Raw genomic sequence first — 16,136 nt, 5'->3', positions numbered from 1 at the left:
GGTGAGATGGGGGACAGGAGGAAGAGCGGTGGGGGCTGGGGGTGAGGGGCAGGAGGAAGGGGAGTGGGGTTGGGGATGAGGTGGGGGCAGGAGGAAGGGCGGTGGGGGCTGGGGATGAGGTGGGGGCAGGAGGAAGGGCGGTGGGGGCTGGGGGTGAGATGGGGGCAGGAGGAAGGGGAGTGGGGTTGGGGATGAGGTGGGGGCAGGAGGAAGGGCGGTGGGGGCTGGGGGTGAGATGGGGGCAGGAGGAAGGGGAGTGGGGTTGGGGATGAGGTGGGGGCAGGAGGAAGGGGAGTGGGGTTGGGGATGAGGTGGGGGCAGGAGGAAGGGCGGTGGGGGCAGGAGGAAGAGCGGTGGGGGCTGGGGGTGAGGGGCAGGAGGAAGGGCGGTGGGGGCTGGGGGTGAGATGGGGGCAGGAGGAAGGGCGGTGGGGGCTGGGGGTGAGATGGGGGCAGGAGGAAGGGCGGTGGGGGCTGGGGGTGAGGGGCAGGAGGAAGGGGAGTGGGGTTGGGGATGAGGTGGGGGCAGGAGGAAGGGCGGTGGGGGCTGGGGGTGAGATGGGGGCAGGAGGAAGGGGAGTGGGGTTGGGGATGAGGTGGGGGCAGGAGGAAGGGGAGTGGGGTTGGGGATGAGGTGGGGGCAGGAGGAAGGGCGGTGGGGGCTGGGGGTGTGATGGGGGCAGGAGGAAGGGGAGTGGGGTTGGGGATGAGGTGGGGGCAGGAGGAAGGGCGGTGGGGGCAGGAGGAAGAGCGGTGGGGGCTGGGGGTGAGGGGCAGGAGGAAGGGCGGTGGGGGCTGGGGGTGAGATGGGGGCAGGAGGAAGGGCGGTGGGGGCTGGGGGTGAGATGGGGGCAGGAGGAAGGGCGGTGGGGGCTGGGGGTGAGGGGCAGGAGGAAGGGGAGTGGGGCTGGGGATGAGGTGGGGGCAGGAGGAAGGGCGGTGGGGGCTGGGGATGAGGTGGGGGCAGGAGGAAGGGGAGTGGGGTTGGGGATGAGGTGGGGGCAGGAGGAAGGGGAGTGGGGTTGGGGATGAGGTGGGGGCAGGAGGAAGGGCGGTGGGGGCTGGGGATGAGGTGGGGGCAGGAGGAAGGGCGGTGGGGGCTGGGGATGAGGTGGGGGCAGGAGGAAGGGGAGTGGGGTTGGGGATGAGGTGGGGACAGGAGGAAGGGCGGTGGGGGTTGGGGATGAGGTGGGGGCAGGAGGAAGGGCGGTGGGGGCTGGGGATGAGGTGGGGGCAGGAGGAAGGGCGGTGGGGGCTGGGGGTGAGATGGGGGCAGGAGGAAGGGGAGTGGGGTTGGGGATGAGGTGGGGGCAGGAGGAAGGGGAGTGGGGTTGGGGATGAGGTGGGGGCAGGAGGAAGGGCGGTGGGGGCTGGGGATGAGGTGGGGGCAGGAGGAAGGGGAGTGGGGTTGGGGATGAGGTGGGGGCAGGAGGAAGGGCGGTGGGGTTGGGGATGAGGTGGGGGCAGGAGGAAGGGCGGTGGGGGCTGGGGGTGAGGTGGGGGCAGGAGGAAGGGCGGTGGGGGCTGGGGGTGAGATGGGGGCAGGAGGAAGGGGAGTGGGGTTGGGGATGAGGTGGGGGCAGGAGGAAGGGGAGTGGGGTTGGGGATGAGGTGGGGGCAGGAGGAAGGGCGGTGGGGGCTGGGGATGAGGTGGGGGCAGGAGGAAGGGCGGTGGGGGCTGGGGGTGAGATGGGGGCAGGAGGAAGGGGAGTGGGGTTGGGGATGAGGTGGGGGCAGGAGGAAGGGGAGTGGGGTTGGGGATGAGGTGGGGGCAGGAGGAAGGGCGGTGGGGGCTGGGGATGAGGTGGGGGCAGGAGGAAGGGCGGTGGGGGCTGGGGGTGAGATGGGGGCAGGAGGAAGGGGAGTGGGGTTGGGGATGAGGTGGGGGCAGGAGGAAGGGGAGTGGGGTTGGGGATGAGGTGGGGGCAGGAGGAAGGGCGGTGGGGGCTGGGGGTGAGATGGGGGCAGGAGGAAGGGGAGTGGGGTTGGGGATGAGGTGGGGGCAGGAGGAAGGGGAGTGGGGTTGGGGATGAGGTGGGGGCAGGAGGAAGGGGAGTGGGGTTGGGGATGAGGTGGGGGCAGGAGGAAGGGCGGTGGGGGCTGGGGATGAGGTGGGGGCAGGAGGAAGGGCGGTGGGGGCTGGGGATGAGGTGGGGGCAGGAGGAAGCGGAGTGGGGTTGGGGATGAGGTGGGGACAGGAGGAAGGGCGGTGGGGGTTGGGGATGAGGTGGGGGCAGGAGGAAGGGCGGTGGGGGCTGGGGATGAGGTGGGGGCAGGAGGAAGGGCGGTGGGGGCTGGGGGTGAGATGGGGGCAGGAGGAAGGGGAGTGGGGTTGGGGATGAGGTGGGGGCAGGAGGAAGGGGAGTGGGGTTGGGGATGAGGTGGGGGCAGGAGGAAGGGCGGTGGGGGCTGGGGATGAGGTGGGGGCAGGAGGAAGGGGAGTGGGGTTGGGGATGAGGTGGGGGCAGGAGGAAGGGCGGTGGGGTTGGGGATGAGGTGGGGGCAGGAGGAAGGGCGGTGGGGGCTGGGGATGAGGTGGGGGCAGGAGGAAGGGCGGTGGGGGCTGGGGGTGAGATGGGGGCAGGAGGAAGGGGAGTGGGGTTGGGGATGAGGTGGGGGCAGGAGGAAGGGGAGTGGGGTTGGGGATGAGGTGGGGGCAGGAGGAAGGGCGGTGGGGGCTGGGGATGAGGTGGGGGCAGGAGGAAGGGCGGTGGGGGCTGGGGGTGAGATGGGGGCAGGAGGAAGGGGAGTGGGGTTGGGGATGAGGTGGGGGCAGGAGGAAGGGGAGTGGGGTTGGGGATGAGGTGGGGGCAGGAGGAAGGGCGGTGGGGGCTGGGGATGAGGTGGGGGCAGGAGGAAGGGCGGTGGGGGCTGGGGGTGAGATGGGGGCAGGAGGAAGGGGAGTGGGGTTGGGGATGAGGTGGGGGCAGGAGGAAGGGGAGTGGGGTTGGGGATGAGGTGGGGGCAGGAGGAAGGGCGGTGGGGGCTGGGGATGAGGTGGGGGCAGGAGGAAGGGCGGTGGGGGCTGGGGATGAGGTGGGGGCAGGAGGAAGGGCGGTGGGGGCTGGGGATGAGGTGGGGGCAGGAGGAAGCGGAGTGGGGTTGGGGATGAGGTGGGGACAGGAGGAAGGGCGGTGGGGGTTGGGGATGAGGTGGGGGCAGGAGGAAGGGCGGTGGGGGCTGGGGATGAGGTGGGGGCAGGAGGAAGGGCGGTGGGGGCTGGGGGTGAGATGGGGGCAGGAGGAAGGGGAGTGGGGTTGGGGATGAGGTGGGGGCAGGAGGAAGGGGAGTGGGGTTGGGGATGAGGTGGGGGCAGGAGGAAGGGCGGTGGGGGCTGGGGATGAGGTGGGGGCAGGAGGAAGGGGAGTGGGGTTGGGGATGAGGTGGGGGCAGGAGGAAGGGCGGTGGGGTTGGGGATGAGGTGGGGGCAGGAGGAAGGGCGGTGGGGGCTGGGGATGAGGTGGGGGCAGGAGGAAGGGCGGTGGGGGCTGGGGGTGAGATGGGGGCAGGAGGAAGGGGAGTGGGGTTGGGGATGAGGTGGGGGCAGGAGGAAGGGGAGTGGGGTTGGGGATGAGGTGGGGGCAGGAGGAAGGGCGGTGGGGGCTGGGGATGAGGTGGGGGCAGGAGGAAGGGCGGTGGGGGCTGGGGGTGAGATGGGGGCAGGAGGAAGGGGAGTGGGGTTGGGGATGAGGTGGGGGCAGGAGGAAGGGGAGTGGGGTTGGGGATGAGGTGGGGGCAGGAGGAAGGGCGGTGGGGGCTGGGGATGAGGTGGGGGCAGGAGGAAGGGCGGTGGGGGCTGGGGGTGAGATGGGGGCAGGAGGAAGGGGAGTGGGGTTGGGGATGAGGTGGGGGCAGGAGGAAGGGGAGTGGGGTTGGGGATGAGGTGGGGGCAGGAGGAAGGGCGGTGGGGGCTGGGGGTGAGATGGGGGCAGGAGGAAGGGGAGTGGGGTTGGGGATGAGGTGGGGGCAGGAGGAAGGGGAGTGGGGTTGGGGATGAGGTGGGGGCAGGAGGAAGGGCGGTGGGGGCTGGGGATGAGGTGGGGGCAGGAGGAAGGGGAGTGGGGTTGGGGATGAGGTGGGGGCAGGAGGAAGGGGAGTGGGGTTGGGGATGAGGTGGGGGCAGGAGGAAGGGGAGTGGGGTTGGGGATGAGGTGGGGGCAGGAGGAAGGGGAGTGGGGTTGGGGATGAGGTGGGGGCAGGAGGAAGGGGAGTGGGGTTGGGGATGAGGTGGGGGCAGGAGGAAGGGCGGTGGGGGCTGGGGGTGAGATGGGGGCAGGAGGAAGGGGAGTGGGGTTGGGGGTGAGATGGGGGCAGGAGGAAGGGCGGTGGGGGCTGGGGATGAGGTGGGGGCAGGAGGAAGGGCGGTGGGGGCTGGGGGTGAGATGGGGGCAGGAGGAAGGGGAGTGGGGTTGGGGATGAGGTGGGGGCAGGAGGAAGGGCGGTGGGGGCTGGGGGTGAGATGGGGGCAGGAGGAAGGGGAGTGGGGTTGGGGATGAGGTGGGGGCAGGAGGAAGGGCGGTGGGGGCTGGGGGTGAGATGGGGGCAGGAGGAAGGGGAGTGGGGTTGGGGATGAGGTGGGGGCAGGAGGAAGGGCGGTGGGGGCTGGGGGTGAGATGGGGGCAGGAGGAAGGGGAGTGGGGTTGGGGATGAGGTGGGGACAGGAGGAAGGGCGGTGGGGGCTGGGGGTGAGATGGGGGACAGGAGGAAGGGCGGTGGGGGCGTGGGAAGAAGCAGGTGCTGAAGGACTGTGGCGGGGATCCTGGAGGAGAGGGATGGGGATGGAGGGGAGAAGGAGAAGGAGGAGGGAGGCTGCTGGGTCCTTTTCCTCCGGCCGCTAGGGGGCGGGGTGGGGGTTTCTCAGCCGCGGCGGCGGCGGCCCGGAGCATGATGGGAGAATCCCCCCAGCATCCAGCATGGCGGCTCCAGCGCCCGGCGCCGGGAGGAGCCTCAGCGGCTGCGGCAGCCGCAGGAGCCGGTGCAGGGGCGGGTGAGGCGGCGGGCGGCGATGGTGTCCCAGGCGGTGCAGCTGCTGCGGCAGGGCGTGTGGGCGGCGCTGACCGGCGGCTGGTACCACGACCCGCAGCAGAGCAAGTTCACCAACAGCTGCCACCTCTATCTGTGGCTCTTCCTGCTGGCGCTGCCGCTGGCGCTGCACCTGGTGAGGGGCCCGGGGAGACCCGGGCACGGGGTGGGGGTGGGGATAGGGGGCAGCCGGGCCCTGCCTCTGCGGGGAGGGGGCACAGGCCATGGAGAAGATGGGTGGAGGCGGCAGGGCTGAGAGGCGGTCATGGGGACACAGGCCAGGGGGTAGGGATGGAGGTGGGGGGCACGGAACAGAGGGTTGGAATTAGGGAGGGAGGGAAGAGAGAGGGAACGAGGGAGGGAAGTAGCTTGACATAGTTGGATGAGTATTTTTTCTTGATGCTGTTTTTAAACCCCCCCCCCCCCATCCCACTTTGCTATGTTTTCTCCGTTTTGATTGTACTGTGGGACAGTGTCTCCTGGTCAGTACCAGTTAAGTGCTGCACTGTTGTCCTCAGACATAGTCAATTTCGTGGTCTTCTGTACTGATACCATTTTGCTCTGCTGAGATTTTTGAATGAATTTGCTGTCCTAGTGAAAGATGGATAAATAGTAATAAACCCACTTTGTGTATATTTTAGTGGCTAATGCAGCTTCTGTTGAGAGGTGCATGCCAGTTTTAATCCCACCCTTCCCAAGGGTACTATAATTTTGCCATCAATACTTTCATGTGTTCATTCTGAAATATGGGTGAGCCTTTTAGGCCTAATAATCAATTTGTTATGCAGGAAAGTACACAAGCAGTTAAACTGACACTCAATAACCAATGTGACCAAATTATACTCTCACTTCTCCCCTTCTGTATAGAGACACAGATGCAACGTAAATAGTGTGTGAAAGAACACCACTTTTCATTACATCCACCTCTTTCTATTAAAATGTGAGAAATGCAACTAAATTATAATTAAACAGAGTGCAGTAACTAGGAGCTTCATTCTGTTTGCTAAATATAGTTTCCTTGAAAAAACCCAGAATCTTTTATTCTATTCTTAGTGTGCTATCACTATCGGATGTACGCAGAAAGAGCAAGAACATATTATTAGCTAGAATAGTGCATGATATTAGTACTAGGTTCCCCAATATCTAGCTTCTAATATTTGCCATTCTTTATATCCTCGTGGCTGTGGACTCAACTCATTTCTGCTGATTTTTCTTTAATGAAGAAAAAACCCTTTCTGCCACATTAAATATTCCTCATTAGTCTCCTTATGCCCCATTATTACAAAGCCTATTGCCCTGATTTTCAGACGTGCTAAGCACCCACAAATCCCTCTGAAGTCCACAGGAGATGCAGATGCTCATCTTTGAAAATCAGGCTGTATATCTTATTTCCTGGCAAAGATGGCATTTGCTTCCACTGGCATGCTCCTGGACTCCAAACAGGTAACAACATGAGGGTTGCTTCTTCCCAGGATGCCAGGTCAATTTCTACTAGTGTGAGACAGTAAGAGCTATAGATCCTATCTCTGTTATTTAGATTGCCATTGTAAATTAGAACTTGTTCACAGACTCTGATTTGTGGTGAAATAAAAGTTGTGGTGTTTATTTCCCTAGGTGTACATAGAAATGGATCTGCAGGAAATATGACTTTTCCTGGAGGATGTCGGAAACTAATCACATATGAGATAGAAAATAGAGGTGTTTAAAGAACATTGGGCCTAAAAACTGTGGAGTGAAACCAAGATGAAATAGTGAAAAATTTAAAGTTGGGAGGTGTCTGTGGGAGAAGATCTAATTTATGTGCATGAACTAACTTTCCACTTCCTGGGCTTTTTCCTCATCTCTCTGGATAGACTTGCCTTTTTCAGGTTGGCTGATTTTGTGATGAATCATCTGGTCAGCTGCAGAATCTGTTCTTGAGCAAATGTACCATGATTAGGTCTCTTTATCCTTGATAAGAATATTATATTTATTACAGCGACTGTCTATGAGTAAGGATGTCCTTGACTATTAATTTTCTTGTTTTTGAGTGCTTGGATTTTGTAAGCTTTGTGACAGGTAGCTACATTCTTGTCATTTAGCAACCTTAATGCATTCTGAAGTGATTTTTTTGTTTTGTTTTGGGAATCTTATGCAATGTTCAGGGTTGAAAATTACCAGTTACCTGCCAGTTTGGTATTTGTAGTTTCATTGTGCAACAACCATACTTTAAAATGAAATTGTTCCTAAGAGCAGACAAAACAATTGGACTAGCAGAAAAAAAGCAGATGTTTTGTGATTTGACAAATGGAAGACTTTTGTAACATGCATATTACAGTGGAACCCTGTTTACTCAAACTAATTGGGACTAGGGCCAGATTGGATAATCAAAAATTCAGATAATCAGGAGAATACATGGGCCTCAGGCTGTCAGCCCCGTGGACAGTGGGGTTGGCAGCTTGAGCCCTGCCACCCGGTTCAGTTAATATGGAGAGCCAGATAATGGAGGCTCAGATAAATGGGGTTCTACTGTATTTCATCTGTGGGGGGATATGGGTCAGGAATAGAGTTTGTTTTCACTCACATGTGGCATCTTGTCTTACAATAAGATTGTAGGTAGAGATTTTCAAAAGTACAAATGGGAATTAGACACCCATCTAGCATTGATTTTTGGTGAGGGTTGGGTACTTAACTTCCCTTTTGCTTTTGAAAATCTCCCTCATTAGCTGTTTAGGGCAGGGACTAGCTTTTACAGCATCTAGCACTTTAAGCCCCTCAACCTAGTTCTAGGTTCTAGGGCTTCAGGAGGTGGAGGCGGGACTGTGCACCCCTGCCCTGCAACTGGGGCTGGCTGGAACCAGGACCCTGCAGCTCCAGCCCTGCAGCTTCCCCCGGGGGCTGCAGCCGGGGCTGCACGCCCCAGCCCTGCGGCTTCCATCAGGGGCTGCAGCCGGGGCTGCGTGCCCTATCCCCGCGGTGTCCTGGGCTTGGCGGGTTCTGCAGCCGGGTCCGCGTGCCACAGCCCTGCAGCATCCTGGGCTTGGTTTTGGGCTGCAGCCGTGACTGTGTGCTCCAGCCCTGCGGATTTCACTGGGGCCTGCAACTGGGGTTGCACACCCCTGCTCGGCAGCTGCACCGCGGGCCATGCATCCCCCTCATAGCTTCCCAGGGCTGTTTTTCCCTCCTCCTCCTGGCTGCAGCTGGGGCTGCGCACCCCTGTCCTTCAGCTGCTGCCAATTCTGGAGCCAGGACTGTGTCCCTCCCTCCATGACTGTGCCCCCTGCTGCAGCTGCTGGCACGGGGCTCAGCCTGTCCATTCCCCCAACCATGGTACTCCATTCTTCCCCCCTGCCTAGACCTGTCCCCAGGTTATTTTTAGTAAAGTCATGGACAGGTCCGTGAATTTTTGTTTATTGCTTGTGACCTGCTCCTAATTTTTACTAAAAATAACTGTGATAAAATCTTAGCCTTAATGATCACTACCAGAAAGAACAGATAGGTAAAGGTAGTAGTTCAGCCATCTTGAAGGTCTCGGCTGAGTTTAAGATTACCTTTCTGGAAATATCCTTTGCATGTTTAATTCTGTTTTTGCCAGTATATCTCTGAAATAAAAATCTGTCTCTGTCTTTCATAGCACTCTCCAGTTCCAATTTTGAGATGGCCATGGCAAAATCTAGGGCAAATTGTCTTACTTTTAACCAGCTTAAAAGATATTTCTGTATGAAGATCTGAGGAGTTTAGGGATTTTGTAATATATGCCTACATGGAATATCCACTTAATCTGATATCAGTTACTTTCATTCCCCTGCTTGGTGGTGTCTCTTGTATCTTCATTCATCTGTTTAGTGCAACATTTTGGATTGTAAACTCATCAGAATAGGGACTAGTCCAGGGGTCGGCAACCTTTCAGAAGTGGTGTGCCGAGTTTTCATTTATTCACTCTAGAGTTTTCACTCTAATTTAAGGTTTCACGTGCCAGTAATACATTTTAATGTTTTTAGAAAGTCTCTTTCTGTACGTCTATAATATATAACTAAACAATTGTTGTATGTAAAGTAAATAAGGTTTTAAAAATGTTTAAGAAGCTTCATTTAAAATTAAATTAAAATGCAGAGCCTCCGGACCAGTGGCCAGGACCTGGGCAGTGTGAGTGCCACTGAAAATCAGCTGTCATGCCACCTTTGGCACATGTGCCATAGGTTGCCTACCCCTGGACTAGTCTTTAACTATGATGTGTCTAGTATGCCTGTGGGCTCTATAGAACAATAAATAATGGGATAGGCAACCTTTCAATTTTCGGTGGCTGGCTTTAATCTGGCCCAGGTTAGTAAGGATCAAAAGTCACTAACTTCTTAAGCCTTTTTGAAATTAGTTTGGTGCCGCCCTCAGTTCATTTCCAAAGGGACACGTGTCCACATCACACAAAGTGTCACTAAACTGGTTTGAATTGGTGCCCTTGTGTTACGGAGTCACAGGTCTGAAGCTCTGGAACTGCTCGGTATGAAGCCAGCCAGGACTCTGGGTAGCATGACTCCCCTCAGGGCACGCTGTCCAGGGCAAAAAGCCTCCTCAGCTATGGCCTTCCTGGTCTGACCTCAGAGCATTCGCATCCCTGTTCACACCTCACACTTTCCCTTGGTGGGGGATGCCAGAGAGCCCTGCACCCCAACTCCGCAGTCATCAGTGCCTCTCAGCCAGCGTTGTAAAGCAGAAGGATTTATTGGTCAACAGGAACACAGCGTAGCACAAAGCTTGTTAGCACAGAAGTCCGTGACTTTCAACAGAGTCCATTTTGGGGGAGCCCCGGGCCAGACGGCCTGGACTTCCCCCTCCTCCAGTCCCTCATAGCCGACTGCCCTGGATCCCCCGCCTGGCCTGTGACACGCCCGTTGCTCGTCCTCCGGTCTTTGGTCTTTTGTCCTGCTTCCCGGGCAAAAGGTCTCACCTGGTTGCATCCCCCTCCTGGGTCTCAGGTTACAAAGGGCATCGGCCATCTCCTCTGTGCAGGCCTCTGAACAGCCTCCCCGCCTTGAGGGCCTCAGCAGAAGTCACACACCCAATTCCCACAGCCTAGGCATTGGTACAATACAGAGGGAAACTGAGATACACACAGTATTACACCTCTACCCTGATATAACGCGACCCGATATAATGCAGGTTCACATACAACTTAGTAAAGCTCTGACACGCTGCTCTGAGCAGCGTGTTAAGGGTGCCGGGCCAGGCCGGGGCTGATGGGTTGGATAAGGGATAGGGCGGCGGTAAGGGGCTTTCCCCCCCTCAGGGTCTGGGAGGCAGGAGCTGTGGGGGAGCACTTTTGGGGGCCCGGCAGTCCCAGAGTGGCCCAGGGGATTAGCGGGGGGCTGGGAGTAGCCCACTCTACTTCCCTCGCCCCGGCCCCAGCTGTGTCGCTCGTGGGAGGGGGCTTGGGGGAAGGGATCCCCTGCCCCCCACCCCCTCCCCGCACTCACCAGCAGTGGCGGAAGCGGAGCGGCCTGCCCCAGCCCACTCCACCAGCTCCCAGCTGCGGTGCTCCGCTTCCCGAAGGTGAGTGCGGGACCTTTCCCCAACCCCCTACCCTCGAGACACGGCTAGGGCCAGGACAAGGAAAGCGGAGCGGGCTGGAGCCACGTTGCTCCGCTTCCCACCACCGTTGAGTGCGGAGGACGTCCTTTCCCCAACCTCCCCGTGCTCACCGGCGGCGGGAAGTGGAGCAACCCAGACCCAGCCCACTCTACTCCGCCAGCTCCCCGCTGTGGCGCTCCACTTCCCGCCATAGGTGAGTACAGGGGGCGTCCTTTCCCCAACTTTCCCGCACTCACTTGTGGCGGGAAGTGGGGCGCCTCAGCTGGGAGGTGGCAGAGTGGAGCGGGCTGGGGCCGAGTTGCTCCGTTTCCTGACGCTGCTGGTGAGTGCCTGTCAGGGAGTGTGGGGTGTGGATAGGGGTCGGAGCAGTCAGGGGACAGGGAGCAGGGGGGTTGGGTGGGGTCCTGGGGGGTGATTAAGGACGGCGGTCTCTGGAGGGAGCGGTCAGGGAACAAGGAACGGCGGGGGGGCCAAAGCAAGGTTGATATAACGCGGTCTCACCTATAACGCGGTGAGATTTTTTGTCTCCTGAGGACCACGTTATATTGAGGTAGAGGTGTAGTATAAGACAGTAAGACTCACATGCCACATAACAAGGTGACTAAAACCCCAATTTGTCACACCTTGTTGGAAGTTTCAGCACTCAGGATAGGTCTTGAATAGGCACCCTCTCTTCTCTAGAGGTTGTTTCTTCCAGAAGAAGGTTGAGAAACGTTGAGAGCGTAGTACCACCCATATTGAACCTGTTGCATGAACTGAGGATTTCAGTCCATAACACTGTTAGGGCAGTACCTTTTGCTGTCAATAGTTTCCCTATCAAGAAAAACAAACCTGTACCTCAGTATCATGAGCAGCCTCCCAATTGTCCCTTTGTAATGTTTGGCCTACGTTTAAAAAATGTGCGTTGAATAATAATTTGCAACATAACTAATATTGTAATCAACCCTCCAAAATGATCATGCTATTTCTTAAAAATTCTGTTTTATTGGCTCTAATAAGGCATTAGGAATTAGGTCTTTCATTCTACCCAATTACACAGGGCTCTAATATGTTCTGTGTGAGAGAATACAATCACAAAGTCATTGGGCTGAATTCATCCCTACTAGTGTAATTCCATTAAAATCAAGGGATGAATTTGTGCAAGCTTGAACTCTAGCATATTTTACAAGATACAAGACAGCACACGTCCAGATATTCCTGAGTCATTTGTTGTGGTTTTAGTGAGTGTTTCATGTGCCTTTTGTTGGACAGAATACTTCCCTAAACTTGCTCTTGTAAAGGGTTATTGGTTCTTTCACATTATATTTCCAAATTGTATAATGATGCAATAAATCTAAATATGACATTTCAGATTATTTGTTCCCAAGGAGCTTTTCTTTTCCATTGCTTTCCCAGGAGATTTGACTGCATATCGGGTTGTCTGTTGGTCATCTCTGCGATGAGGTGTACCACACACTCACTGCCCCCTGCCGGAGACTGCGGTGGCTTGGTCCAGCCCATTTGAGGAAGTGACCCTTTATGAAAAGAAGGGCAGAGAATTTTGGACCTCCAGGGTAGCCTAAAAAGGCCTTCTAGGTTCAGCCACAGGTAGAGCCAGTGAGACTTGGAGCTCCAGTGGCTAGAAGGGCTCGGAGTAGATGGCAATCGGTCAGGGCCCAGCAGGCTGAAAAAAAGAGCTGACTGTATCTTTCATATGGCTGCCATTCCTTGGTGAAGCCAGGGCCAGGAGGAAGGATCTTCCCTGTACCATAACCCAAGAAGCCAGGCTAGGTCAGGGCCCATTGCTGACCACACTTTGTGTTTAGGTCCTGAGAGAGTTCTTGATCCACTCTGTGAGAGTGTAAGGCGCAGGTGGGCCCACCTGAGGTAGATGTTGGTTGAGCTATTGAAAACTAGGTGAGCTCTCTTTGCAAGACACCCATGGACTCAGGCAAGTTGGTGGCAATCACTCAAGCTGTATTAATATCAAAACCAGAAAACTTATCTTCAGCCCCAGCTTCACCATATCTCCTGCTCTCCCTTTATATGCCTGGTCGTGTCAGCTGATTGCATATTTGTTTATTTGGTAATTTGGCTTGTTCTACTCTGTAATACATCAAGACATACAACCAACTTTAATTTCTCTGTCAAATTTCCAAGCTGCAATGTTTTATTAAAAGGTTAAATGTCTCTATATTAAGGAATATACATGTAATATTAATAAAAAACATCCTATGGTAAAGGCTTGAAACTTAGTGACATATAACATTTTCTATATTGAGTGGTGCTTTGGAAGCACTCTTAAAGGGTAGAAATGATGTGGGATTTCAGTACTTTCCATTAGCATGTTAATTACTTGTCAGAAATCCAGACACAATCGAAGGAGTACAGTAAAATTATTCATATTCCCATCTATCTAATTACTAATGCAGTGCTTAGCAGGCATATAGCAGGTCTCCCAATATGGCCTAGATTAGAGTATGATTTTTTTGCTACCATCCACTGTGATCTGAGCCCTGTAATGTTCAAAAACTTCTGTTTAAAACAGGCACTAGGATTGGTCTTAAATTATATTTTATCCACTGTCGATGACCAGAAATTTTACTTCTCTGAGGGCTCAGTCCTGCAAGCTGCTGAGCCCTTTGGTTCTCATCCAGTAAAGTACTGATGTACATGCTTAAGCGTGTGAGTAGCCCCTTTGACTTCAGTGAAACTACTTGTGTGTTTAAAGTTAAGCATGCACTTCAGTACTCTGGACTGAGCTGCAACTTGTAGAAATTAACATCTTTAGTTATTTATAACATGCCTTTCACAGTAACACCTAGTTGTTAATAGCTACTCCATTCCCATGCAATAGACTCTTTACTTATGAATCAGATTGGATCTTAAAAAAAAAAAAAAGATTTGCCTGAAAATTTTCCCAGATACATCTTGGAAAGTATAGTGCTACACTAAGCTGACATCAGAACAGAAGTAACGCTGCACTCTCTAATAGCAGCAACACAAAAGAGATCAAGCATATACAATTTCAAGAAAACCATTGAGATTTTTTGAAGTGAAGGGGGAAAAAATTACTTTTTTGAAATAAAATGTGGTGTGTGATCCATTTGGACTCCAATAAAAAACTGAAAATAGATATATTCATACCTACATATACAGAGAGATTCCTAGCTGTGTCATCTAGCAATGTCTGAATTCCCTTCTTGAAAAAACAATGTGAAATAAATCAAGATTTCTACTGAAATATCTTTTGCATCCAAATGACCTTTGAGTTGATACTACATCTAGGGCCCAATCTAAAGCTCATAAGTGTATGTAATACTTGCTATTGTTGCTAGCCGAGGGAGTGAGGGGGAAATGTTTTAAGAACTCTCATAGCAACTGTCTATTGTAAATAATTTTTGACTGATTTTTAAGATATTTGATATACCGTAGCTAGCCAAAGGAAATGGTTTGAAATTTGAAATTTACAGCCTTCATATGAGTTGAAATAGTAAAATTATTTGGAAATGCAACAATTCTGAAGTGTTAGGAAAACTTAGTGGTGTTAGCAGTATCAGACAATAAGAAATAAAGGGTAAAAAGATGTTACTACATTGTGAATAAATAATAGTATCTTCTTCTAATAGATTGCTGACTGTTTCATTAACTCTTTATTATTCTCTTCTCTAGGCTTTCCCTCCAAATGCAGTCACAGTTTTTATCTACTGTAGTTCTGTGACTGTATTTTTCACAATAATAAAGGTAGTCAGTTATCGCCTGCACCTTATGTTTGATAAAGGAGAAGTAATTCAACAAAGGATCTCGCGAAAGAATGGAAGGCAAAGCAAAGATAAAGAGGCCAAAAGAGAAAATGCAGTTCACTGCTCAAATCTTAGGTAAGTTTTTCATAATGCAGAACCATTCCATAGTTTCATCACAAGTACAAGCTTGCAACCTGATCCTGCATTTCCTGATGACTGTAATGAGGGTTTTGTTTTTGCAAGCAGTGCGCAAGGGGGCTGTTACTCTTTTTTTAATTTAATTTTTTTGTTTATGTTCAGTATTTTAAGTCTTACATAGGGACATACCTGAGGGTTTCTGGACCTCTCTTATTGGTGCCACATCATCATTGCAAAGGGTCCTCTCCCCTCCCGTTGTGTCTTCTTGCATCATATCTTGGCACAATTGTCAGGCTCTTCATTTTTCTTGTCTGTTTTCTCTCTTGGTTGTCCTTTTCTAGTCTTTTTCCTTCCACTTGCTAATTCTCTCCCTCCACATTCTTTTGTGTTCTTTTTTGCTTGGTTTCCTTTCCTCTGTTTGCCCCAGCCTTGCCCAGATGATGTTCTGGAGAGCAAATACTGGTGACTCTGCATCTGGACTATGTGTACTCTTGTGGCAGTACTCAGAGCCAAATGTAGGAGCAGAGAAAATAAAGGCTACCGGGCTGTTGCTCACTAAATGTGAGCTGCAAGGGGAGTTGCAGGAGCAAGGAAGGAAGGAATGTGACCATCATTATACTCACAGGAGTGTGTGGTTTCAGGTTTATGCAGCTATTATCTCTTAATTCTCTCTCTCCTATCTTGTGTCTCTAGTGGACTAGTTTGACTTCAAGTAAATCTCTATATAATATAACTTCATCTCAGCAGGAAAAAGCTCTTTGCTACAAAATGCAATGTAGAATCACAGCAAATTTAATTACAGCCTTTAAAACTAAACTCAAATTAATAAAATACATGAAAAAAAATCTGAAAGGTAGGGGCAAATAATAGTAGTTATATAAGGAGCTTGGGTTGGTAAAAAACATTATAAAACAAATTTTATTTAAACTGTAATGTTGAAGACTACTTTCTAGAAATTCAAATAAAACTGATAGAGGTTGTCTGAATGAAGGGGGGAAATGTAGGGGAGGACTAGAGAAGGAATGACTATGGAGTCAACACTGGTAATGCTAAAAACACATTTGGAATGAAAAGATTTTCAAATGCCCTTAAGAAGTAATGAGAGATGGACTAAGATAGATGTTAGTGAGGAGGAAGTGCTCCATGTTAGTGCACACCACAGGCAAAGGCACTAGTTTATACCATCTAATAACACAATGTTGGGATGCCCAAAAGGGAGGTTGTGTCTGAGGCTCAGGAATGTACACTCAAATACAGGCACTTAGATACCATATTGTTGGGCATGGTATAAATATCTGTAGACAGTTCAATAGAAAGAGTCAGTATAAAGCCTTGCAATGAAGACATTTGCGATGAGAATCAACATATAAGGTTTTTTGTATTACAGTATTTGTGCTCTTATTATATTGCTTCTTCATGTACATAGTAACTCTTTCCCCCAATATATGAGTGAATACTATACCCTCAAGTTGTTTGCCCCTACTTCTTGAGCCCATAGTGGTTTCATTGGGCCTTACTATAGTATTGCTCTAAAGGAAAATTCAGCCTTCTCAGTTCCCTTTACTGGTACACAATATCTCACATTCACCTTTCTCTGCTTCCACTGAGGACAATGTTCTGTTTCCTGTGAGCTCAGTTCTTGCACCATTATTCACTCTGGGTAGTATCTTACCTTGCAAAGAGTCAAAGG

At 52.9% G+C, this 16,136-nt stretch overlaps 1 protein-coding gene across 1 annotated transcript in view; it reads left to right on the top strand.

The window, feature by feature from the left end:
• Positions 1-4,894: 4,894 nt before the first annotated feature.
• Positions 4,895-16,136, top strand: part of PCNX2 (pecanex 2) — a 221,929-nt gene continuing 210,687 nt past the window's right edge. Inside the window, exons 1-2 of the mRNA XM_048843857.2 lie at positions 4,895-5,157; positions 14,238-14,443. Of these exons, the coding sequence (XP_048699814.2) occupies positions 5,005-5,157; positions 14,238-14,443 (359 nt within the window). The 5' untranslated portion in view covers positions 4,895-5,004. The remainder of the gene's footprint in view (positions 5,158-14,237; positions 14,444-16,136) is intronic.

Source organism: Caretta caretta, chromosome 3, assembly GCF_965140235.1.
Source record: "Caretta caretta isolate rCarCar2 chromosome 3, rCarCar1.hap1, whole genome shotgun sequence".
NCBI classification, from domain to species: domain Eukaryota; kingdom Metazoa; phylum Chordata; order Testudines; family Cheloniidae; genus Caretta; species Caretta caretta.
Note: the sequence above shows the minus strand (reverse complement) of the source record. Positions and strands in the feature narration are given on the sequence as shown.